The sequence below is a fragment of the Cyphellophora europaea genome (genome assembly GCF_000365145.1).
Source record: "Cyphellophora europaea CBS 101466 unplaced genomic scaffold supercont1.1, whole genome shotgun sequence".
Classification (NCBI taxonomy): Eukaryota; Fungi; Ascomycota; class Eurotiomycetes; order Chaetothyriales; family Cyphellophoraceae; genus Cyphellophora; species Cyphellophora europaea.
In genome coordinates this window covers 2024782-2048942 of record NW_008481797.1, presented here as the reverse complement: position 1 = coordinate 2048942, position 24161 = coordinate 2024782, and the positions used below count along the sequence as shown (strand labels likewise).

The 24161-nt window shown below is 54.9% G+C and overlaps 10 protein-coding genes across 10 annotated transcripts; 5 read left to right on the top strand and 5 right to left on the bottom strand.

Moving 5' to 3' along the window:
* Positions 1-9: 9 nt before the first annotated feature.
* HMPREF1541_00763 (uncharacterized protein) lies at positions 10-2895 on the top strand (the record flags this gene model as incomplete). The annotated part of the gene is made up of 1 exon (XM_008713068.1): positions 10-2895. The coding sequence occupies one exon, from the start codon at positions 10-12 to the stop codon at positions 2893-2895; it is 2886 nt and encodes a 961-aa protein (XP_008711290.1).
* Positions 2896-4029: 1134 nt separating this feature from the next.
* Positions 4030-5408, top strand: HMPREF1541_00762 (uncharacterized protein; the record flags this gene model as incomplete). Its single annotated transcript, XM_008713067.1, has 3 exons — positions 4030-4173; positions 4286-4490; positions 4543-5408. The coding sequence occupies 3 exons, from the start codon at positions 4030-4032 to the stop codon at positions 5406-5408; spliced, it is 1215 nt and encodes a 404-aa protein (XP_008711289.1).
* Positions 5409-5683: 275 nt separating this feature from the next.
* Positions 5684-6403, top strand: HMPREF1541_00761 (uncharacterized protein; the record flags this gene model as incomplete). Its single annotated transcript, XM_008713066.1, has 2 exons — positions 5684-5759; positions 5919-6403. The coding sequence occupies 2 exons, from the start codon at positions 5684-5686 to the stop codon at positions 6401-6403; spliced, it is 561 nt and encodes a 186-aa protein (XP_008711288.1).
* A 457-nt stretch (positions 6404-6860) lies between these two features.
* On the bottom strand, positions 6861-9662 carry HMPREF1541_00760 (uncharacterized protein; the record flags this gene model as incomplete). The annotated part of the gene is made up of 1 exon (XM_008713065.1): positions 6861-9662. The coding sequence occupies one exon, from the start codon at positions 9660-9662 to the stop codon at positions 6861-6863; it is 2802 nt and encodes a 933-aa protein (XP_008711287.1).
* Positions 9663-9920: 258 nt separating this feature from the next.
* HMPREF1541_00759 (uncharacterized protein) lies at positions 9921-11215 on the top strand (the record flags this gene model as incomplete). The annotated part of the gene is made up of 3 exons (XM_008713064.1): positions 9921-9987; positions 10033-11025; positions 11079-11215. The coding sequence occupies 3 exons, from the start codon at positions 9921-9923 to the stop codon at positions 11213-11215; spliced, it is 1197 nt and encodes a 398-aa protein (XP_008711286.1).
* A 101-nt stretch (positions 11216-11316) lies between these two features.
* On the bottom strand, positions 11317-11980 carry HMPREF1541_00758 (uncharacterized protein; the record flags this gene model as incomplete). Its single annotated transcript, XM_008713063.1, has 3 exons — positions 11317-11475; positions 11537-11651; positions 11733-11980. The coding sequence occupies 3 exons, from the start codon at positions 11978-11980 to the stop codon at positions 11317-11319; spliced, it is 522 nt and encodes a 173-aa protein (XP_008711285.1).
* A 2875-nt stretch (positions 11981-14855) lies between these two features.
* HMPREF1541_00757 (uncharacterized protein) lies at positions 14856-16605 on the bottom strand (the record flags this gene model as incomplete). Its single annotated transcript, XM_008713062.1, has 3 exons — positions 14856-16185; positions 16234-16415; positions 16468-16605. The coding sequence occupies 3 exons, from the start codon at positions 16603-16605 to the stop codon at positions 14856-14858; spliced, it is 1650 nt and encodes a 549-aa protein (XP_008711284.1).
* Positions 16606-16994: 389 nt separating this feature from the next.
* HMPREF1541_00756 (uncharacterized protein) lies at positions 16995-19973 on the bottom strand (the record flags this gene model as incomplete). Its single annotated transcript, XM_008713061.1, has 1 exon — positions 16995-19973. One exon carries the CDS (start codon positions 19971-19973, stop codon positions 16995-16997), a length of 2979 nt encoding a protein of 992 aa, XP_008711283.1.
* A 405-nt stretch (positions 19974-20378) lies between these two features.
* HMPREF1541_00755 (sorting nexin-3) lies at positions 20379-20903 on the top strand (the record flags this gene model as incomplete). Its single annotated transcript, XM_008713060.1, has 2 exons — positions 20379-20456; positions 20535-20903. 2 exons carry the CDS (start codon positions 20379-20381, stop codon positions 20901-20903), a joined length of 447 nt encoding a protein of 148 aa, XP_008711282.1.
* Positions 20904-21490: 587 nt separating this feature from the next.
* Positions 21491-23104, bottom strand: HMPREF1541_00754 (uncharacterized protein; the record flags this gene model as incomplete). Its single annotated transcript, XM_008713059.1, has 1 exon — positions 21491-23104. The coding sequence occupies one exon, from the start codon at positions 23102-23104 to the stop codon at positions 21491-21493; it is 1614 nt and encodes a 537-aa protein (XP_008711281.1).
* Between the last annotated feature and the right edge of the window lie 1057 nt (positions 23105-24161).

Below are 24161 nucleotides of genomic sequence, written 5' to 3'. Positions count from 1 at the left end.
ATCTGCAGCATGGCCAGACTCTCCAACCCGCTCGCCTTTGCACGTGGCCCCGTCACCGTCATTGCTACACTTATCTACCTTGCCGTCATAATACCCCTAATTGTCGTGCAGACAGGAGTCCCCAAAGCACCCAAGAGCCCCAGACCCGTCAAAGGCATCGACCTCGACGAAGCTTGGGCAGACCTGCAGCGTCTTACCCGCGGCTACCACCCCTTCAACAGTGTGGAGAATGATCAAGTCCACAACTGGCTTGTCCAACGCGTTCACCAAATAGTAAAAGAGAACACAAACTCCTCCGCAGCAGCATCTTCGCACCCGGCTTATATCTTCGACGATGATGTCTCGAACCTCACCTTCTCCTCGCCCGGCACGCTGTCGACGCCAGGCACGGGCATCAGCGTGTATTTTGAGAGCAAGAATATCATAGCCTATGTGCCGGGTCGGGAAGATGACAGTTCAGAGTGGTGGGCTAAGCCGGATGGCAGTCCCCGCGAGAGGAACGGCTTACTGGTCAATGCACACTACGACTCGGTCTCCTCTGGCTATGGTGCCACTGATGATGGTGTTGGATGCATCACGGTTCTTCAGCTCCTCAAGTACTACACCACGCCAGGGAACCAACCAAAACACGGTATAGTCCTTCTGTGGAACGATGGGGAGGAGGACTTCCTCAACGGAGCACGTGTCTTCAGTCAGCATCCCATGGCTAAGCTGGTCAGCTCCTTTCTCAACCTCGAAGGTGCCGGAGCTGGCGGCCGAGCAGCCCTCTTCAGAAGCACCGATACTGAGGTCACCAGAGCGTACGGCGAGTCTCCGTACCCATTTGGATCTGTCATTACCGGAGATGGCTTCAATCGCGGCCTGGTCAGGAGCCAGACCGACTATGTCATCTTCAATGGCGTCATGGGACTTCGAGGTCTAGACGTGGCTTTTATCGAGCCGCGAGCTAGGTATCACACTGATCAAGACGACAGTCGCCACACCAGTAAAGACTCGCTTTGGCATATGCTGTCAGGGGCTCTGTCGACGACCAAGAAGCTGAGTTCCCATCCGTTGCGCACGAATCTGGACCCCGAGGACAACCCTGGCAGCCCAGGTGTGTGGTTCGACATCTTCGGACAGCGTTTTGCAGCATTCCAGCTACACACCCTGTTTGCACTGTCTGTGACCCTGCTGGTGGCTGGACCAGTTATGCTTGGGCTTCTCATGATCTTGCTCTATTCTGCCGATAAGCTGTACCTGTTCTCCGGAGCCAGGAGATACCACAGCATTGATGGAGACGACAAAGTACCCCTGTACGGCTGGCGAGGCTTCACTCGCTTCCCTCTAGTCCTAACCGTCTCGTGTGCGGCCCCGATTGCTCTTGCGTTCTTGCTCTTTAAAGAGAATGAATTCATCGTGCACAGCAGCGAGTGGGCGGTCTGGAGTATGATGGTTTCTTCATTCCTGTTCCTCGCTTGGTTTTTCTGCCGCATGGCAGACTATGGCCGGCCGTCAGCATTGACTCGAGCCTACGGCCTAGGCTGGATTTGGACCGCATGGTGGGTGCTCCTGGCCGCGGCCACGGTCTTTGAGCAGCAATTCCACATCGGCGGTGTCTACTTCATTTTGTTCTTTGCAGCGAGTGCATGGCTTTCTACATTCCTGTCATATCTAGAGCTGTTCTCGCTTGAGAAGAAGGATGTCTATTGTGATTCAAAGGCTAGCGAGGACATCGCATCAAGTGCACCTGAGACTTCTCGTTCTCGCGAGCGACAAGCCAGGGCCAGCCAGGGCAATGACGAAGACGATCAGGAAGAGCCAACCGAGCGATCCGGCCTCCTCTCTGGTCGTGGCGGCAAAGCATTCCGCAAGTATAAGACACACGACTCGGACGATGAAGAAGGGCGCAAAGACGATAAACATGATGCCGATACCCAAACCGAGCAAGAGTGGGCGAGAGGCCAGTGGAGTTGGCTCTGGAATTTGCAATTCCTGGTCATTGTGCCCATCAACGTGGTCATTGTTGGTCAAATTGCGCTGAACCTCGTAACGGCGCTGCATCAGACTGGCGCAGATGGGAGTTCGGTGTTCTTGGTCTACATCAGCATGGCATTCTTCACGATTGTGCTCTTTTCACCACTGGTTCCGTTCATTCATCGGTTCTCCTGGCAGATACCCAATTTTCTGCTTCTGGTGCTTATTGGCACTCTCATCTACAACTTGGTCGCCTTCCCCTTCTCCGCTAACAACAGGCTGAAGGTATTCTTCCAGCAGGAGATCGACCTTGAGACCGGCCACAACAATGTGTCTGTCATTGGGCCGGCGCCATATGTTATGGACGCACTACGGTCCCTCCCTAGTGTTTCCGAGCAAAATTTGGACTACATCAACGCAGATAATTTCAGCACTCGCCGAAAGTACTTCTTTTCAGGGATCGCTCCCGAAGTTGCCGAATACGATCCAAAACTGCCAGCAAGTAAACGATACCGAGACTGGCTAGACTTCAGCGTGACCAAGACGAGCAATAACACTGACTCGACCAAAGCACGCTTCACCATTCAGGGCAAGAACACGCGAGCGTGCAAGCTAGTCTTCGACGCTCCTGTTCAGAAATTCAAGGTTGTAGGCATGGGACCCACAGACGAGCGATTTCAGCCGGTGCCGCAGGGTGGCAGCAAAGAGATCCGGCTGTGGTCTCGAACATGGGAAAACACCTGGAAGGTCGACGTCAGGTGGAACAACGAGAAGCTGGCGGATGGCATGAACGGCAAAGTCGTGTGTCTCTGGAGTGATGTCAATCAGAGGGGAGTGATACCGGCGTACGATGAGGCGCAGCATTACGCCCCCGAATGGGTGGCCATCACCAAGGCGGGCGATGGGCTGCTTGAGGGCTACAAACGGTTTAATGTCTAGCATGAGCGTGTATTGGCTTCGCATTGGGTGTTGTTGAGCATGGCGGCATTGTTGGTTTGAGGTTCGAGCTATGGCAATGAAGAACTCTCCTTGTTCCTATCCTGCGTCTCTGAGGCCATGTCAAGGTCTTTCCGGTGATGGCGGTTACCGGCTTTGCCGCCCCGTGTCTGAATCTACAAACGTTACACCTATCACAATGTCTAGATCTAGGCTTGTATCCTGGCGCAGGCATCCTTGTGGCTAGGCTAGTTCCCCTACAGAATGGATACAAAAGGGATTTCGACCTTCAGAGCTCCGTAACCCTCAAACTACATCCTCGTCCTTGGAACCCATAAGACTCGACTGCACCAACCTCCATTCCTTGAGAAGTGACATAACACGCCAGGCAACCTCAACCCACCAGCATCCACTCATGGCGCTCCCACTGCCACAGCCCCCTCCTTTCCGCACTGATCAGCTTGGTACCTGTACGTACCCTCCCGGTCCCGATTCGCACAGGCAGCTGACAAGATGGATAGTCCACCAGCTCTGGCATCACGATCCGTCCACCGGTGTGCAGGTCACTTGAGACCGGGCGGAGCGTTGCACGTACAGTGGAGCAGGGAGATGAGGAACGAGGGTGGCTGTGAGATGGGTAGGTGCGAGGGGGCCTACAGTACTTGGGGTGAAGGGGGATAGGGTTGGTGATTGATTGATGGAGTCCGGACTGGGTAGTCCGTGGCGTGATGAGGCTCTGGATCACGACAGTATCTACAGGCCTCGACTCGATCGCGGATCCTTCATTCCTCGAGGCCCAAAAGCACAAAGGACTTTGATCAAATACGAGCAGGCAGTGAACGTGCATGAAAGTGGACCATTCAGCCAATGACAGACCTCGAACCAGCACCATCCAATCTTGGCAGCGATGACGTCGGGTGCGTGCGGAAGCGACCATTTTCTTTTGGTAACAAACACGTGTATCGCTGCCATCTCCTTCCCACTTTCCCTCTTATTTCCCCTCCCACCGTGTCGTCGCTCGCGCCTCAGACTCGTTGTCGCGTTCATTCCTCCTCGCAACTCTCACAGACTGTATACTGTTCCCTCATCGTCTTCTGAAGTCGACCCGACGCTGCACTTCGCCGACCGCGTTTCACCATGGTCTACATCCGGCAGCGCATGCTGCCCAAGCTGCACGAGTACAAATATGCCGGCGTCGACAAGTCCTTGACCTCCAAATACATCCTGAAGCCCTTCTACAGCAATGTCGTTATCAGGTGTTTTCCAATGTCCATGGCGTGTGTATCTCCGTCCCACCTCACGCTGCAACTGATCTAACTCGAGGCGTAGGCCGAACCTCGTACGCGGGCATTCCACGCGCGCTACCAGCTTGTGACTCGCTGACACCGCACAGATCACTTTGACTGGCTTTAGCTTTGTCATTATCAACTTCCTGACCATGCTGTGGTACAATCCGAGTCTCGACCAGGACATGCCCCCCTGGGTCTACCTCTCGTTCTCGATCGGTCTCTTCCTTTACCAGACGTTTGACGCGGTGGACGGTTCGCAGGCGCGCAGAACTCATCAGAGCGGCCCGCTCGGCGAGTTGTTCGATCATGGTGAGTACGCACACACCCCGAGGCATTGAGTGTGCAGCTGAACGAAAGACAGGTGTCGATGCCTGCAATACCAGCCTTGAAGTCCTTCTGTTCGCCTCGGCGATGAATCTCGGCCAGACCTGGAATACCGTGCTCACCCTCTTTGGCGCCATCTTGACCTTCTATATCCAGACTTGGGACGAGTACCACACTCATCAGCTGACTCTCGGTGTCGTCTCTGGACCGGTCGAAGGCGTTCTGATCTTGGTCGTCGTCTACTTCGTAACATTCCTGAAGGGCGGCGGAAGCTACTGGCAGCAGCCGATGTTGCCAACTCTGGGTTTCTCCAAGTTCGGCCTGCCGGACTATTTCTACCAGAAGTCATGGGCCGAGTGGTACATGTCCTTGGGTGGAGCTGTCCTCGTCTTCAATACCCTCAGCAGCATACGCTACGTGATTAGAGCGCGCCGTGCTCGTGGCCAGGACCCGCTCAAGCCTCTGCTCGGTCTCCTCCCTGTCGCCATCAGCTGGACCCTTATCCCGCTCTATCTCTGGCTCAACCCCATCATCCTCCACCACCACCTTGTGCCCTTTGCCATTTTCGCCGGTCTGCTTAACGCCTACTCCGTTGGCCAGATGATCGTCAGGCACCTTGTGAAGGACAGGTTCCCGTACAAGAACGTTCTCATCCCGCCGCTAGCTTGGGCTGTGTTTGACAGCATGGGCCCAGTGCTTGGGCTCTGGCCAAGTGCGCTGGGTGGAGACACCTACCAGGTTGCGTTCGTCTTCATGATGACGGGTCTCGCATTTGGTGTCTACGGAAGTTTTGTCCACGACGTCATTACTACCATCTGTGACTATCTCGATATCTGGTGCCTGACCATCAAACACCCGTATGTCGAAGGCAAGGAGGCTGGTGACGCCAAGAAGTCAAACTGAGCCCTGTATGACCAGTTGTGGCGGAGTCGTGTCACTGCCCATGTGATTTTGTTCGTCAAGCAGCCACTGGGGCTCGTCATGGCCTTCACCCCTCCATCCAGTACCCAATTCAAACGAGCCTCGACTGTTGACACGACATGCAAACGCCAGAGAGTGGTCTTCTCACTTATATCGACCCGCGCCACGCTCCGGCCCCAGTTCACCCATATCGGACAACGTCTAGTCCAACTTGAGAAGTGTCCACTACGGATCTTCACCGCCTCGGCCCTCTGATCATGAACGCCCACGAGAATGCCCATGAGGCGCCTGCCGACAACCACACTCAACTAGCAGCCTTGAAGGACGACAAGGGTAAGTCTTCCCACAAGCAGAGTCTTCTGAAGAAAGGCTTGGACATGTCTATGGGCAGACGCAAACCTCGAGGTGGGATCATCCTGTAGACGAAGATTCACTCAAGCGAAAGCTCAACACAGCTTGCTTTGCTCTATTTGTAGCTGACTTTCTCAGCAGTCGACTCCAAGGACAAAGGCTACGACCCCACTAGCTATGCTGGACCTGTGCAATATCCTGGCGAGAACTCGTTTACCTGGACCGGCCGCACCTCGATCACCTCGCCCCGCCCAGAAGGTCATCGCTATGCGCAGAGTCAGTGGCAGCTGACAATGTCCGGCATGCGTGGTCACGAAGCTCCGCACCAGGCCTACTTCGCTATGAGTAACGAGCAACAGCGCGTGTTCGACAGCGCCGGCCTCCCTTCGGCTTTTATTATGCACGGTGAAGGCGGAGGAGGTTCTCCACCACCAGCACCGGACATCGAAGCTCCGCCACCTGCCGCCCCAGCCTGCTCTCAGTGTGACGAGAAGAGCAGCAGCATCAAGAAGTTCGCCACCCCTGCCGGCAACATGCGACCCCTGTGCAACACCTGCGTCTATGACAGTGTCGGAGGCGACCAAGACGCGTTCAGGGGAAAATGGGCGGACGGTCGACCGCTCTGAAATGTATTCTTCGCCGGCTCCAGCTTGGGTTCGATCGGACACAGAAGCGATTCATGGCTTGACTGTAATGGCAGCTCTAGCTGCAGAGGCTTTCTATCAGACTTCGGGTTAGATATCCTGATGCGTGATGTGCGATGCGACGCATGCATGAATACATACAATCTGACTGACTAGCTTCGACACCATTTGAGCATGAATCTAGAATGTAGATGAGGATAGAATTATTGGAGCCGAGGAGCATTACCATACATACATACCCTCTGTTGCGATACTGTTGTACATACACAGATCTGAGATGACCCAAAAGGCAGATCTTGCTCAATGTCAGTCGATATCAGCTCTTGTTCATACACTCATCGCCTCTTGTCCCGCCTTTCGTAGTTTACACTGCGACATATTCCTGCACTCATTAGGGGGGCCATGTAATGTACATCCACATTATCCTTTCCTCGCCTTCTCACCCCCGCTTAGCCTCCTCCTCGACCCTGGATGCGCTCCCCGCAGGCTGCCACATTACACGCTCAGCCATGCCCTGAGGCCGCATGCCCCTGGCCTTCCTGCCGCCCTTGATGACGCGCCCGTGACGATCCGTTGGTCGCGTGTCCGACAGCTCGGCCTCCCACTCCTGCAGCTTCTGCTCGATCTCCCAGTCGAGCTCGTCCATTTCGGCTTCTTCTTCGGCGTCTTGCCGCGCCTCAAAGCGTTTGCTGCCGGCTTGAGGTTTGCGGCGGCCGCCGGTGAAATCGTCTTCGAAGTCTTCTTCGGCGGCTCTTGCTTCGATCTCTTCGGTGATGCGCATCTCCTCTTCGTGATCCTCGTCCTGCTCTTGTTCTGCACGCTCGCGCATGCGTATCGCAGCGTTCTGAATCCGCTCCTCTTTGCCACGTCCCTTTAGTTTACCGCTCAAGATGCCTGCCATCTTGTCCTTCCCACTGCCTTGACGGATACTACGCGATATGCGCGTTTTGGCGCCTAGTGCCCATAGATCACCCCATTTGGCTTTGCGTGCGTCGCGGTAGGCTTGCTTGCCAAAGGATCGAGGAACAGTCCAACGTTCGATGGTTCCCATGGGAGTGCAAACGTCCAGGATTGCATGCCCACGCCGTTTGATTGGCGGGAAAACAAGGCGAGGAAGCGTGTGTGTGGGTGGATGGGGCGAAGCCTCTTCGTCCTTCGGGCTCTTCTCGGCCCAACCAGATTGACAAGCTTTGAGCCATGATTCGGAATTTGAATCCCGATGTGTGGTGGACGTGGAGGGGAAGGTGTCTTCTGAGGCCGGTGCTGATAGCGGGTTTGCAATGTGCGACCATTGCTCGAACGATGATTGGCGAAGGTCACGGCCTTTGACGACGGAGACATACGAGAAATTAACATCGTCGTGATTGCGAGTCGTAGCGCCAAGGATACGTTGTAAGTATCCTGGGCGTATATAACGTTGCTGGAAGGAGCAGATGTCTTTGCGGCCGATGGAGACGCCGGGAATTTTATACATTGGGCACCGCTCATGGTTACTGCACGGCCCAATGATCATACCCGTTTCGGGTTGCCAGAGATTGCCTTCTGAGGCGGCCTCCTTGTGTAGGGCGGTATAATGCGTGTCTTGACCTGGCGGTGTGGCGATGTAGCGCTCCAGAAGGAGATCCCGGGCGCCAGCGATGGCTTCAAAGCCACGCGGTATACCCTTCTCAACCATGATGAGCACACCGCCCTCGGAGGAGAGGAGAGCCCACAGATTTTGGACGTATTGCTTTTTCTCCCAATCTTCTTTGAGAGGAAGCAAAGAGTAGCTGGAGATGATAACATCGAACTGCTTTCGTTGTTGTGCTGGACGATCGTCGTCGATTGTTTGTTTTTCACGGGTGTGAACGTAGTCTGGAAGGCGAGGTACGAAGGTGGTGTTGTCAAGAAGCTGGGCAGCACGATGACGAAGAGGATTTGAGCCTGTCAAAACCACGGCTTTGGTAGGAGGTGGTGGATTAGCGTCTTGGGCAGAGCTGTGTAGCGAGTTCCAATGTGCTCGAACAATCTCGTTCCAAGCCAGTATACCAGCACCGCCAGCGCCAGCGTCCAGAACCTTCGGTCCTCCCTCCTTGGCTAACAAGCCAGTCAGCCAAGTAGCTCCAAGACGCTTCCGAGCGTCAACCAACGTAGAGGAGATGGCGGCAAACGCCGGCGGCATAACAGTGGTCATGAAAGCCGTGGCTTCCATCTCGCCCATGAAATGTTGGGCAGCCTCAAGCTGCACAGCCACCTGCTGACGTCCTCTGCCGCTTCGTGGAGTCAATGGTGAATCAGGCAAGCCAGGACCACCGAATGTTCTCTCACAAACGTCTTTTAGCTGCTTGTTGTTGAACGAAGCCATGACGTTGGTCAAAGGTCGCGTGTATTGCTCGTATGGCATGGAAAGAGTTCGTGGAGAAGTCTCGAATTTTCCCAAGGCAGTCATCGGATGCTGCCGTTCGTGCGCAGGTTCCTCAGCGAAAGGGTCTTCAAATTCCGGATCGGCTATAAAACCTTCGTCCTCGTCCAGTTCATCGATTGCTTCTACATCAACTTGACCGCCGTCCACGAGACCCAACTCTTGCGTTTCAAGATCCGACTCACGCGTGGGACGATCAAGAGTGTAAGAGACCTGGCCACCTTCTTCATCTAAAAGAACTGGGTTGGCGTCTTCTTCTCTCTTAGGAGCAGGAGGTAGCGGCTCTCCATATAGTCTTGTGTAAATTTGTAGCTCCTGTTCATGTAATACATCCTCTGGAAGGTAGTCTCCGAAGATTTGTCGGGCTTCGCGGGCGATGAAGGTGGCATCGAAGCCGGCTGCTCTGTAATCGTTGACTTGTTCACGGAGCGCATCGAATTCAGCGCCAGGGTGTACGTTGACGGGACTCGATTCTGGAACAACCGGAACTTCTTTATGGTTCGTCTGGTCTTCATCGCTTTCATGGAGGACAGAGTCTTCATCATCAAACTCTTCCAATCGCTGCAGGGCTTCGAACCGAGCGCTCAATTCTTCCTCCGTCAAAACCGACTGGTCCTCATGCTGAGTGTGCACATCTTGCGACGGTGATTCAGAATCCCTCTCGTTTTCGTAGAATCTGGTCGAATTGCTTAGCCACCTCGTTTGCCTTTGCAGTCTCGGTGGTCTACGACGGTTTCCGAAGGCGACACGTGGTATGGCAGGGCCGCAGAAGCCTCGTTCGAAGAGGGATACCAGGTCATGACGACAAGTGCTGCACAGCCTTGTCCTCGAGGATAGCATGTTTGCACCTATCAAAATAGATAGATCTGATCCCAGGCCTGCAAAGTGGTTTCATTACTTCCTGCAGCGCTTCAAAAAAGTTGAAGATCATCATCGAAACGCGCCTGCCGAAGATCAGCCGGCGCTTTCTTCCGCCGCGACTTCGCGTCTGTCCCTGCCGAAACTCAAAAGTTTGCTCCAACGTCAAGGGCAACTTGGTTTGCACATCTCCTTAATTGCGTAAAAGCGCTCTTGAATCATCAAGAAACCCTTGACGAGATGTCACTACCTCCAGAGCGTATCAGCGTCAAGCGCCGTCGTGATGAGGCTCCTATTGAAACCTTTTGTGAATACTGAACCCCCACATGATATCCATCGCTAACAACGTCAGATCTTGAGCAGAGCACCCGTGCCAAAAGACAGTTCACTGCCCAGAGCTACCAGTTACTTAAGCGTCCCATAGTCCCTGTCTCGCAGCAGCCACCGCCTGTCGACCGTGCCGTCACTGCACCGGCGGGTCCTCAGTCCAAGCATGACCAGAACGGGATCCCCACCATCCGGAGTACCGCTCCTGGAGACGAAATCAACGACTTCACCAAGTTTATTCGACAGCAGGCGCAACCGGCCTCGAAGGAAGGCGCCGAAGAGGCGCTACTCTCGACCGACAGCGAGAGGCCTCAAGCAACATCCCCGCCAAAGCCTTCCCGGCGACTCGATTTGCCCAAAGATATCCGACGCTTTCATCTAACCCGCGACCTGTCCTCGTCGCATAATGCCAGCAGGCCTTCTGGAATCCGCAAGAAGTCCTCTCGCAGCTCATCGCTGCGCCCGCCACTTCCCACGTTCGTCGAAAGACAGGTGTACGATGGTCTATATGCCAAGCCCCCAGTAGACAAGATGGTAATGGAAGGATCGAAGACATCTGTGGACTCTCCAAGTGACACCATAGACGCACAATCGAAGGAGAGTGTGTCGATTCCCACGTTCGTCAAGCCGAAGACGCCGCCTACAAAATCTGGTACTTCCTTGCAGGATCCTTCACGCACTTGGAATCGCGAATCAGATCAGCTTGCTGACGAGCTCGCCGCTTTGGCTATGGAAATGGATCCGGATGCTCAGCCAGACTCTCCTGTGCGCGAGGCTCCCTCTTCGTCCGTAGCCGGTCCCGACATCCAGCCCGCTCGCCCAAACCCCATTGAGGAGGAATACATCTACGAGACCTACATCAGAATATCAGAGGAGAACCATTCATCAAACACTATGGACCCCAATGTTTCCGTGTCGAATGTCGGTGTCCTCGTCATTGATGAAGAGGATGAGGACTTGTGGGAAGGTTACATGCAGAGCGATGACGAATCAGACTGGGACGACGAAGATTCAAATGGTGAGCATTCAATACGATCCAAGACTGGTATCCCGAAACTGACTTCTACACAGCCGAAGACAACCCTGCCAATGACTATCCAGATGAAGAACTGTCTTCAGACGACGAGTTCAGCCGCAATCCCTACCGGTACCATCAGGGTGATCTCGGCTATGACGACGACGACAGTGACCATCCCACCTACAACTAGCAGGCCCATCTCATGCATTCAAGTTGCAAGCAAGTGCTCAGCACTGCAACAGGTACAATCCTCATATCATGGTCCGGCCCCTTCTTACAAGATGTACCGGTTCAAAGACGAGATTCTTTCTTGCCCTGCGCCTGCTTGACGCCTCTCATCTTTGCGTTGTGAGATCTCCATGGTGGTGCCAGCCTGGCGTCTTTCCCCGATCTCACCTGGCGAAGTCGATGCTCCGGCAGCATCCAACCGAAGATGTGGTCGGTACATTTCTGTGCCTCGTCAGCAATTGCCTTGGATCAAGCAGTGATAAACAGGGTTGCAGTCACCCACGGTAACACCAAATTCTGCAGTCCACAAATCATGGTCTGTATCGGACACCGTTTTCCGAATTTGCGAGGTTCTTTTCTGCACCCGAACACGGGCCACACCCCAATCGGCAATGTAACTGTTTCAGACATCAGCAAATCTGGCACTTCTTAAATGTGGGTGATCCCATTGTTTTCAAGTCCGTGAGCTGGTGACTTACCGATAAAATTTACACTGCAGTCCCCCCTTCTGCCGCGGCCATCGGTTGAAGCACTTGTTGTACAGATACTCCACCACATCCCAATCTAACTTCAAATCGGTCCGGTGGTACCAGGTGAATAACATCTCTTCGGGTGTGTATGCTGGTGTTTGGCGGAGCCCCTTTTTTGTCTTATTGACTGAGGCCTTGCTGGTCTTACGGGTTCGAAACGGCAAGGCTACGTAGTTGAGGACGGCAGAAACTGCCATTTTGTCTTTGATCGTGTCTGAAGACATATCGTCGAGACAGGGTATCAACGCGGAGTAACACAAGAAGGCCTCGGCAATTTTCGTCGGGATTAAAAAAGCTTCACAGATGAAGATGAAGCTGATGTTGTGGAACATCGCTGCTGTCAGCGTCTATTATACCAGGGCCACTGCTCCAGATTCAAAGCCGGAAAAGGAGTGGCGGCTGGATAGTCGACCACGGTAGGCGGGACTGCATCCGAGGTGGCGTTGAGGGGGTGCACCCTCGTGCCTCGCTGCAGTATGGATCCCTTGTTATGACAGCTGCGAGTCTGAGAGGAGGCACGCAGGAGGACACCTGTGGATATTACCAGCTGCGTTTCTCATTTGAAGTTGCCGTCGCCCCAGACTTTAGCGCATCTGCTTGTATGCCAGCGATCAGCACATCACATGACGCCTGAGGCATGTGCGGCAAGGAGTGCGTCCGTCCCGGGCCTCCCTAGTCATCGCTTCGAGCAGGATGGCTAGACTAAAGTAGCTGAAGAACCAGGTTCCGTGCAGAACTCAGTCGGATTTACGATCGATTTCCAAGCCCAGAGTCGGACCTCAGCGCGGTAGCTAAGCGATCGCTTGCTCACAAGCTATCTCGTCCGATAACAGCGGGACTTTGTTCGAACTCAAAATCGACGACCCAGGCTGGTCCTCGACATTTGGTTGGCTATCGTCCGACCTCGTCCTGTTGATCCCGAACGGATCTGTCAAGAACTTGTCATCTGGTCAGATTGCTTCGGTAGTGGCCATGTCCAGTGACGAGTAGATCGAAGGTCGAGGGCGTATAGCAGGTGAGCTTGGATCGAGTGGCATGGCTGAGGGATGAGAGTGACTACGCAGGGGGCACTTGGTGGCGCTCCTTCGGATTGGTTGTGGTCGGGGAGGCGGGACGGACGCCGAGCTCTGTAACATGACCACCGGAGTAGGCCAGGCACCTGCATACGGACCGCGATCAGGTCAGCCCCTTCGTTTGCTGTTACCTGTGATTGCACATGCTCTCTTGTCAAAGTCCTGGGATACCTGTGGCGAGACGACCTTCCTTCAGCAGGGTCATTTGGAAACCAAATCGACTTTTTGGCACTATCGCTGGAATCAAATTGACCCGCTGCGCATGGACTTTTATTGGCATGGAGTGCATGCGGGTCTGTGCATACCTTAGACCGGGATTCAGACAGCCGCGCAGCTCGTTTTTTTCTTTCTGAACCGCAGCGCCAGTTGCCGAACAGGTGCCGCCAGCAAGATGTGTCTTAACCGCGCCACATGCACAGGTGCTCCAGTCCGCCAGTCCGCCAATCCACAAGGGCCGAGATTTGCTATTCCCCGCTCGGAATCTCGTATAAGCCTTGATGGCTGTTCGACAGCAAGATTCCTGTTGGATCTTCACGCTCGATCGATCTCGGCTCTCACTGGCTCCCATGAATCAGTCCGATACAACGCCATCATGAACACGACTCAGCCACTCTCAACCAGAGGCCCGAGTTCATGACGAGATTGGTCCACCTCCCGCATGCGGAGCGCGACAGTCTCCCTTTGCCAGCTGTCAATACCGACAAGTGTTTGGGACATGTCCGCGAAGTAAACACAAGCAACAAGCAACATCCTTTGTTCCGTGAAAGTGGAGCTCTGCTGCTTGGCTTCGCGCTGTTCCGATGTGTTTGACAGCGCTTGAAGACGGTACATGGGCCTTCTAGGCGCAGACGCCAATGGTGAGGAAAAATCTGTGTTCCGCCTCTCGGTTGATCAAGGTACTTGCGCGATGTACTGATTACCTCCTTGCAGCTTTGCATGCACGAAGCAGGGAAGGGTTTCTCGGGCGTAATTCCCTCAATGAGCCGGGGAAATGGTCCAACGCTTGCAGGCCTGGGCATGGCGATCAACGTACTCGAAAGGAGGCCTGTCGGCTGATACTCAAGCAGACCGCCAGCCTGGCGATCGCGTCACGAAGATTGATGATCATCGAGCACGTGAGTTTACCACCTGGGATGTAGCGGTCCCCAGGATGTCTACGCTTGCATTTCGGACCGACGAAATCTATCCAGAGCGATCAGAACAAGGATGCTGCAAGAAGCACAGCATGAGACGAGGCGATGCAACTGATCTGCCGTACTCGAGTCATGCCTACGCTTTGGTCTCGATAACGGTGCCCTCTAACCAGGTCTATTTGTCTCTATGGTCTCAGCGTCACGAGTCCATGATCCCCCCCCCCTCATCAAAACTGATAACTCCATTCGTCCCTCAGTGCACCTGCCTCCGTGTCCCATGGCTCTCTCTCCTCGCCTACCCAACTCCCCCCACTTCGCAAGGAGACACCCAAGACGCCCGCACCCCTCTGCACTTGACCAAGTCGAGCCGCTCGGTTTCCCCCCTATCCCCCTTACTCTCTCTCAGGACTTGTACCTAGCTGCCCATTCCCACGATATCGACACCCAATTCCGGCCACCACCACGATGTGATAGTTGGTCAAAACTCAGCGCCCTTAACATGACTTCATGTATAGGACTGGTGCAGGTGCCGGGGTGTCGAACACGGTGCGGACGTGATAGAAACGTATAAGAAATGGATGGAGACCGCGGACAGAAAGCAAGGACACAGACAGACATATAGACACATGTGGCGTTCGCCCCCTAGCAAGAATGTTGAGGGTTCAATGTACAGGCGTGCTTTTTTGCCTTGCTTGCTTTTGCTCGATGAGAATCTATGTCCAAACGGCTGGCCGGCCGTTGTTGGTTGATGCACACAACGCAACGCCACGCCAGCCTTGCCCTGTATCCCATGCTGCAACCGTAGGGCAAGCCCCCTCCAGCTGTGGGACTGATCGCGCGTCAACGCAACACAACGCACTGCCACGCTAAGCGTCATCCTCGATCTGGCCCGCCCACTGCTGTGCACCATCCAGGCCCTGCGCCGGCTCGCCGAGGCGCAAGCCGCACTCGCCCTTCCAGTTCGCGGGCGTGAAGCCGTCGACGACGCGCTTGAAGGTCTCGAGGGTGCAGAAGCTGTCGTCGCCGTCCAGGTGGTTGCCGGGCTTCTTGCAGGCGGGGACGGTCATGACTTTGTCGTTGTAGCGGAGGCGGACGTAGTACCCGTCGAGCTTCTGTTTCTCGGCGGCGGAGAGGTCGGTGAAGGGTCGCCGGGCGATGCCTTCGGCGCGTGCGCCGGGCTGCTGGACTGATGTGGGAGTGAGGGCGGATGAGGCAGAGGAGGAAAGGCCGAGCATAGAGGAGATCCAGCCTGGCTTTGAGGAATTGAGGGATGCTGCTTGGATGGCTGTTGCGGACTTTGGGGCGGTAGGACTTGATGATTCGGATGCCGGTGGGAGGCTGTCGGCCTTCTTGCGGAAGAGCTCGACGGCGATGTGGGATGTGTAGGGAGGCCACTTTTCGCCGTTGAAGGCGCCAACAGCGGTGAGGAGAGAAGCTAGTGTGGTGTCATGACAGCCTGACATGGCGAACAGTATGCCCTTCTCCCCACCCCGGCCTTGGCCGAGGAAGCCATTCTCTCCGCCAATCTCATAGATTGAGAGGCCGGCGCCTTCGACTTTACTGACCATGCGCTCAACGATGTCGCCCGCCAAAGCTCCTATTCCCAGCTTGCGATACTCGCGCGACTCGTTATACCCCGAGAACCACTCTTCGACAGCGACTTTGTCGATGATGCCAGCGGCTCTCTTGTCGTAGAATTCTTTAGGTAGGCGGGTTTCCGGGCCGTGGGCAAGGGTGCTGTTGATTGTGTCCATGATGCCAGACAGCCGTGGGTGCGAGTCGACGGCTACACGAGGGCTACTTTCGGGCATCCATCTGCTGATTAACTTGGTTAGGTACTCCATATCGGATGTGTCGTTCCACCGATCGGCTGTGCGTTGGGCAAATGCTCGTGAGAGCTGGGCAAAGCGACGACAATTGCTGTCATTAGGAAAGAGAGTTTCATCTGCGGGAGTCCGTGTCACGATTGTTGGAGAAGGGAATGCTGCCGTTCTCGCCGTAGAAGGGTACATGCCCCAGAACGATTGCTGAACCGATTCGAGAGCGCGAGGCATGGGAGTTGCTCTGAGATAGATGAGGTCGGCATTGGCAATGAGTTTAGGCATAAAACTCAGCTGGTCGACATAGAGGTGTCGGAGACGAGTCCCAAGCGCGTAGGTGGATTGCCGGCCTGGGTCAGTGAGTTCACCTAGTTGGCTGCGAAGGTCAGCTAGCGAGCAATAGGCGGCCATTGAGAGGGCGTACCAGATGCCGTCCACCTCTCCTCCTGCTCCAGCTGCTATTATAGGCCCATCATCCTCTCCGAAGCGTTCCAATCTTCTCCGCCACTGTAGTGAGTCCCAGGCTTGCTCGCCGTTGGGGATCATGGCAACGGAGCGCAGTCGTTGGGCGGCATTGCAGTAGGGCCAGTACGGCGCGAGACCTGCCTACTGTACGTCAGACAACTGTGATGTGACATGAAATGCCAGTTCTTCTTACATTCTGGAAACGGACAGAAACAGGTGCGCGCTCGCCGTGTCTCAACAGAACTTGAACAAGCCGGAGCTCGAGGTTCTCTGGATATAGTTTCTTAAGCTCCTCCTCGGAGTACGGCGGGCGGGGCTGCAAGGTCGTCATGTTGTTGGGGGGATCGATGGCATGAGGATCGAAGTCGGCGCTAAGGGATAGATCTTCCCCAGGTATCAGGTGGACTGGCTGTTTGCCAGTGTGTCTCAAGGTGCGGAGGATCGGGGCTTCACGTGGGGAAATCTAAGGCCATGCGCTGATCGAGCCAAACGGGCAGCCGGCCCGCAACGACCGGGGACCGTGGTTACACGGTACCTGAAGAGCCCACAACTCCGCGCCCGTCAGACGCCTAGGAATATCACACGAGGCAGGGATTAGGGCGTTCCAACCTCCACAGGAGTACAGCATATGTACGTATGCAGGCAGATCAACGCTCAGGCTGGCAGACTGCATACCTCCATGATAATAAATGCTATGTATTCGACCAAGATGACTTTCATCTACGCCTTGGCTCCTCCCTGCTTCACCATCCAACTCCTTGCTGAGGCACACCAATTATTCCAATCCGTGAAGAAGGCAGGCTGCACTTTGCATTTCGGCTCTGTCATCATCTTCGTCATCGTCTCTCCATACTGGTGGATGATTTTCTCGATGTCGACGCCACTTTTGATCAACGTCTTGACCACGAGAATGCTTGCCTGGCTTGCCGCTGCTGCATGGTTGTTGGAAGCGTCCACGCAAGCTTCTGTGTGAATGTCCGCCAGTAGTTGAGTCGTCGGCTTCACCATTGAAGTCTCGAGAAGCGGGCTGTTCTGTTGGCCCTTGCATCGTGTGCAGAGATCCCGTAGGATCTTGTTTGCACGCTCAGCAATCTGTTTTGTTTGAGTCGTCCGAATCGTCTGTAATAGAGGAAGGATGATCTCGGTGACGTGTGGATTCTGGTGCTCGTGCTTGACATACACGTCAATCAGATCCAGCACGCGGTTCTTGAAATTGATCACGGTCTCTTTGGCGTCTTTCTTATCCTTCTTCTTGCTCGAGGCCTCTTTCTGCGCCTTGAAGACTTCCGTCAACTTTTCGTCCAGTTCCATCATCTGGTCATCGTCCATATCTTCATCCGAATCTGTGCCTGACTCTTCGTTGGCACGAGCCTTACCAAGTGCCGATGCCAGTACAGCGTCGAAGACAGCAAGCTCTTCGTCTTCCGCTGACGAAGCTTCTTCTCCCGACTCAGCACTATCATCGCTGTCAGAAGTCCCTTCGGAAGCATCCACCACTTCCACGTCAGAGTTTTCTCCTTCGCTGCTATCCTCGTCCTCTTCCACCGCGTCTTCACCGGCAGCTTCAAACATTTCCAATTGACCTTGAGCATTTTCCTTTGCTGCAAGCACACGGGTCAACGACCGCAAACCGTCAGCAGTAAGTCCTGACGCAAGTGACTCGAAGATGATAGGCGTCAATGTGCGGAGAAACTTAGATGGCCGTGATGAAAAACTGAGCAGGATCTCTACCAATGGATCGGTAGCCTGCCTGGTGTCGCGTGAGCCAGGAATCTCCATGTCTAGTAGCTCTTGCATGATCTCCACTGACTCGTGCTCTCCGCTGTAGATGTCGAAGGCGACAAGAGAATACAGTAGCTGGAAACCCTCCACAAGCGAGGTGGGCTTTCCCTTCTTCGCTAAGGAATCGTCATCTTCATGAAGATGCTGCTTTTTATATGCTTTCTCCAGTTTTTGTAGTCTTTTTTCGGCTTGATTCAGCACTTGGCTAATGGCGTGATCGACTTCCCAGATCTTGAGATTGTAGAGAGTAAGGGCGGATTTGAACACTTGCCGTCCAAGCGGTCCTTCCTTAAGTGAGTGCTCAAGGCCAGCCGCGATTCGATCTCTGAGATACTGCTTCAGGGCCTCCGGTACCCGAATCGAAGGAAACGGGAGAGATACCCCAACCTGGGGTTTGGCCATAGCCAACCACCGTTCGAAGATCTCGATAGATACTTCGAGCGACCTCGCCTGGAATGATTCCGGATCGGTCGTTGCTCTCCGCAGACACAGCCCAAGAAACTTCGATTCTAGACTAAAGATGTACTTCAGTCTTTTCGACCGCTCGTCGTCCTCTGCAACAGCAGCAGCGGCATGCTCAAAGCTTGTCAAGGCGATCCAAACATCTCTGGCGTTGCCATCATCAAGCAGCGCAGTGACAGTCTTTGTTTTTGTAATAGCATCAAAGTCGATATACTTGGTAGCATTGATGATATTTCGAAGACAGGCCTGGCTCGTGTAAGGGTATGCCATCCACACAGTAGACTTGAAACATTTCTCAAGAGCCTGTAGCGCAGACTGAGAGCTTTTGCGCAAGTATCGATCTTCGCCATTCAAGGATGACAGTAGGTAGTGGAGAGTCCTTTCGGTAAGAATGGCAGGAATCAATTCCACCGGCGCCGTGGAAGCAATATGAGAAACCGCCAGGACGCCCCATAGCTTGCGCTCCGTACTGCTATTGGCACCGAACAAACCCCCCTCAACCACGGTTTCCCAGAATTCCTTGAGGCCAATCAGATCTCGGCTGCCTGGCAACTCAGTCTCTTCGTCATCCTTGTGCTCTAGCGAATACTTTCTCTGTTCTTCGAATTGCTCATAGAAGTGATTGAGAACAACCTTCCAGGCAAAATGCAAGCTGGAATTCCAAGAAGTGGATCCCTGAGCGCCAAACTCGGCATCGGGCTGCTGCGAGCGGGCGTTCTTCATGACCTCGGCCAGGCCTTGTACATCTCTCTTAGCTAAGGGGTGCGAGTGCTTCCATACATGCTTAGAGAGCTTCGCCTTTGGATACGACCTCTTGGCCATCAGCCAGACGGCTACGCCTTCCGGTGTCCGGATGAGCTTATGGGCATTGAGAGTGTTGATGATCTCCTCGACGAATGGTATCAAATGCTCTGAATCGTCATCTGTCAGTTGGCATAATACATAGCCGCATTCTTGCCGTAGCCAGGGTTTCTTCATGGCCACCTGGCAGACTAGCTCAAGCAGACGTTTCCACTGAGTTTGGTCTTGGTCGGCAAAGAGGATCTTCGATTTGATGACAGCGTCCGCACCAAAGACACGACCGAAGTAGTGATCTCGTTCATCCTGACCCCGCGAACCTCCCTCTGGCGTTGTCGTAGATTCGAGGATGTCAATGGCCTTGGCAGGTGAGATGAGGGCGCTCTGTGGTGATGCCTGGAGCTGGGACAGGAACTCCGTCAGGGCCACGACGAAACCAAGACGGGCGGCTTTTCGACTGCTACATAGTCCTCGAAAAAGCCGTTTTAGGATTGTATTGATCTGATCTTCGGTCGTAGTCCCATCTTGAAAGGTTTTGGTGAGGAGCTGGCGTGCAGCGTTCAGTCTGGTGGTCTCATCCTCGCTTGCTAGCTTGTCGTAGATATTGACGACCTCAACATCGACGTCGGCGACGTCCCTCTTGCGCTTCTTCGACATGACTGTTGACGATGGCTTGCAATTGTACAGATATGGGACCAGAAAGCAATCGCGACCAAAAATTTCCCCAACGAGGAGGACTCGGGGAGAGCATAGGCTCCACAGAAGGAGCAATATTCCGCCGTTCCGGCGCCTGCAGCTTGCCCGCTTTCGCCGCCATGCACAAAGGCCTGGAAGCTGCACAGCAGGTGAGAAAAGGAAGTCAGTCACTTGACACTCTCGCTAACATCAGCAAACGACTGACCAAACACCTAAACCTTCCATCCACACCCTAATCACCGCGCAATCTCTTCATATCGAGCATACCGTTGCCGGCGACTCTTCGCGAACCCCGCTCTCGCGGCAGCCTGCTTCGCATTCCATATCTACAGTTCAATCAACCCACGAAAACCTCACGCACTCAAGATGCAGTCTATGCCAGAATCACGCCAGCAGACCTTTGAGGAGATCTATGGGCCTCCAGAGAATTTCCTAGAGATCGAGGTAGGTGTCCCACCGTCGCGGCCGTTATCGCAACGCGGCCCCGCCATCGCATCTTGCACAGCCCTAACAAAGCTGTAGGTCAAGAACCCACAGACCCATGGCTCATCCCCACGAAATATGTACACCTCATACGAAATTCACACGCGCACCAACATCCCCGCCTTCAAGCTGCGGCACAGCGTGGTGCGCCGACGCTATAGTGATTTCGAGTACTTTCGCGACATCTTAGAGCGAGAATCTGCCCGCGTGACGATTCCCCCGCTACCAGGGAAGGTATTTACGAACCGATTCTCGGACGATGTCATCGAGCACAGACGTGAAGGTCTGCAACGGTTTTTGCAGATCGTGGTCGGACACCCGCTGTTGCAGACGGGGAGCAAGGTATTGGGACCTTTTGTGCAAGGTGACTCACCATCTAGAGGACGGCAAGCAGAGAGGCCGCAGTAATACTGGATGCTGACAGCGAGACAGATCCAAACTGGGACCGGAATGCGTGGTAGTTGACCTGAGTTACCCCCATTTCAGGCTCAACTGGAGCGATGTACCTCGCACGAAGCCTTATTACTATTCTACCATTGCACGACAATTTGATCGATTCAGCGACAATTGCACTACGGCGCCCGGATGGACGACTTTGGCCTCTTGAACCGAGAGCGGCGAGTGAAGGGCAGTGATCAAGCGAAGACGCCAGACACAGAGACTCTGAAAAGCAGATCGGGGCCAACATAAGGTGTTCGCGGTGGTTTACTCCGTCCCTGTGAATTCCAATGTATTCGTTACCACCCTCTGGATGACGTCCACCAAATTTGCTCTACATCTCACTCAGGCTGTGGTCTATTTTGTGTATATCGTGCTGCGGGTCGCCAGGCTCCACGTTTCTCTTATGCTCTGCCAACAGATACATGCGCATACACTCATGCTCTTTTTCCTGCTTTTGCCACACAACCAACGCCCTCGCCACCCCGAGCACGCGATCTCGGATAAACTTGACCAGATAAGGAAAGCCATCAACATCAACATCGACATCGTCAACATCAGTTCGTCATGTCATCCCACGGCAGCAACGGCGGGAGTCTAATCCCCTCATCCGCATCCATGTCCATATCATCCATATCATCGAGACTCAGACTCGGCAGCGTCACCCCGGATCCCCCACCCGCAGCAGCAGCAGCGGCAGAAGGCTGCGAGGCAGGTTCTTTCCCTTTCGCCTGCTGCACGTCATCCGACGCGAACGCCCTGTCCCGCTCCTCTCGCTCCCTCTCCCTCTCTCTTTCCACTCGCTTGATCTCGCTCCGCAGCGGCTTGCTCTCCGCCAACCTGTACCCTTCGGGAAATTTATTCCTGATGCGATCGCGCAGATCCGTGGCCCGTCGGTGGCTCAGACTCAGAGCCTCGTCGTCGTGGATCACCGTCCATTGGAAGCCATGCTTGCTGACACCTCTTAGAAGCGCGTCATCCTCTTCGGTCGTCCAGGCGCGGCGTTTACGGCGCTGCTTCTGCGGGCCGCTGCCGGGAGCAGGGGAGGCGCCGCGGGATGCAGGATGGTCGCTGCCGGGACTGTTGGGCGATGGGTCGGTGTTGGCGGGGCTCTTGGAGGTGACGGCGGCGGCGGCGGCAGCGGCAGCGGCAGCAGGACCGTTGAGCTCGTCCTTGGAACATACTCGGTAGCGGTCCTTCAGATCCACTGCGCTACGCTCGTCAAACGTGTAGCTGGGATCGGTGAGGATTTGTTTCCACTTGCCGACGCCGTGCTTGCGAACACCGGCAAGGAGGTCGCGTGTTTCGTCATCGGTCCATTTGCGGCGGATGCGGCGTGGCTTGCTGCCGTCCCTGGTGGAGGGGATGGTGGCGCTGACTGGGGTTGAGGTGCTGGTCGTGGGGGGTGTCGGCTCCGTGGAGGCCCGGCGGGGTGGTGGGAAATCGAGGTGGGGGAGATGAGGCGGCTTAGAGTGAAGGCTAGGCAGTTGCCGGGCAGGAGATGGGGAGCGGGACGTGTCGGTCGGCATGAGGATGTCCTTGACCTGTATCTTGGAGGTGGCGGCGGAGCGGGTTGCGCCAGAGCGTTGATCCGCGTCCATTGAAGGGAGTAGGTTAGCTGACGGAGGCGGTTCATGTAAACCAGTGACCATAGCTGGGAGAAGAGGTGCTGGGCGGTGCACAATCTGCTCCCGTTGCGCGGGACGGGGGAGCTGACGACCTAGATCGTGCGGGTGTTCATCCTCAAGTCGAGGACGCTTCTGCATAGGTCGGCTCAAAGGCTGTGGCGCCTGCGTTGGGGACTTTTCGACCACAGATAGACTGACGAACGAAGGCAACTGTGTCGAATGACTTCCGGGTTCCTCATTGTCATCGACCAGTTCACTGATGGCCAGGTGTGGCTTCCGGCTTTCACGTGCTTGCAGCACATCGTTAGGGGTGATGTTCTGCCTTGACCCTACCCCTCGTCTCTCGGAGCCACCGCCGGAGCGCGTAGGAGCAGGGTTGGCAGAAGCGCCTGCCTCAGGCTCAAGCGGCGAGGGGGCATTTGCATTGCGTTGAGGAGCAGGGTTCCGTAGTGGTGCTATAGGCAGATCATTCCAGGGCAGATCGATCTGGAACTGAGGGTCGTCAAGGAGGCCGGGGAGCGGCTCGTTGGTACCATTTGACATGTTGCCCGACGTCGCCAACCATTCTCGGGAGTTGATTGTGTCTTCACACAAGCATGGTAGGACAGAGCAAGTCGTGCTGGACATCCGAGGGGGCCTTCAACTTTTGGGGGGCAGGGTAGCACGGAGTGGGGCGCCCAGGAGGACCGAATAGGTGGGTTGCCCTAACCCTCGACGGTACCGCCCCCGTAGGGGAGACAAGACGCGCGAAAAGAAGCAAAAGAATAGTGCCCGGTGCCCAGTAGTGTGGCCTTGTCAGTATCCGCTTTTCACACGGACGCTGACAGTCGACTGCTGGATATCTATCCAGTGCAGTGAACCATCATCAGGCAATGTGGCGAGTGGTCATGATATTATACTCTCCGATGTTGCCCACCTGAAAAAATGTCCCGCACCCAGAACAGAGCTCACTACCACACCTTGCATAGTGGGACGCGTTGCGCTGTCGTCAGCATGGGTTTCAGAGGCCGTGCCCCAAACCGCACAGCCATGATGGTCTGAAGTCTGCTTGCCGCACTGGAATGAGGGTACGTGGCCGGCTCTATCCCACTTCTAGTTGCATAGTTCCATAATTCCATTCAGAGGGCAAGTCGTTACGGGTCGATGGCGTCTTTACGTTTAGGGTTGTTGGACTTGAAGTCTCGCGGCACTCACCTTAAACACTGGCGGCCCCATGATGGACCTAGATAACTTCTCCGGGCTCTTGCGACTGGTGGTTCATCCTAGAAGAGCTGTATCCAGTCCCGTCTATAATTGCCGCAGGACATTTGTCTGAGCATGCCTCGACCGTCTCAACATACCTTGCCGTCGAATTGAAGACCTGGTGGTACGAAAAGCTCTCGGTTCCTCCGCCGTCACACAGCGGCCCCTGCATCACAGACGCTGCCCAAAATGTACAAGGCCGCGGTTACAGTTGCGAGCCCCGTGGGTGCGGCCATCCTCGCCGAACCGCAATTTGGCTTAGAGGCTCAGAGCGCTATCCGCACGCAACTCATAACCTTCGCTGGCGCCTCTGGAGCTCGTAAGCGCCACGATGGCCTGGGCCTTGGCAGGCAAAAGG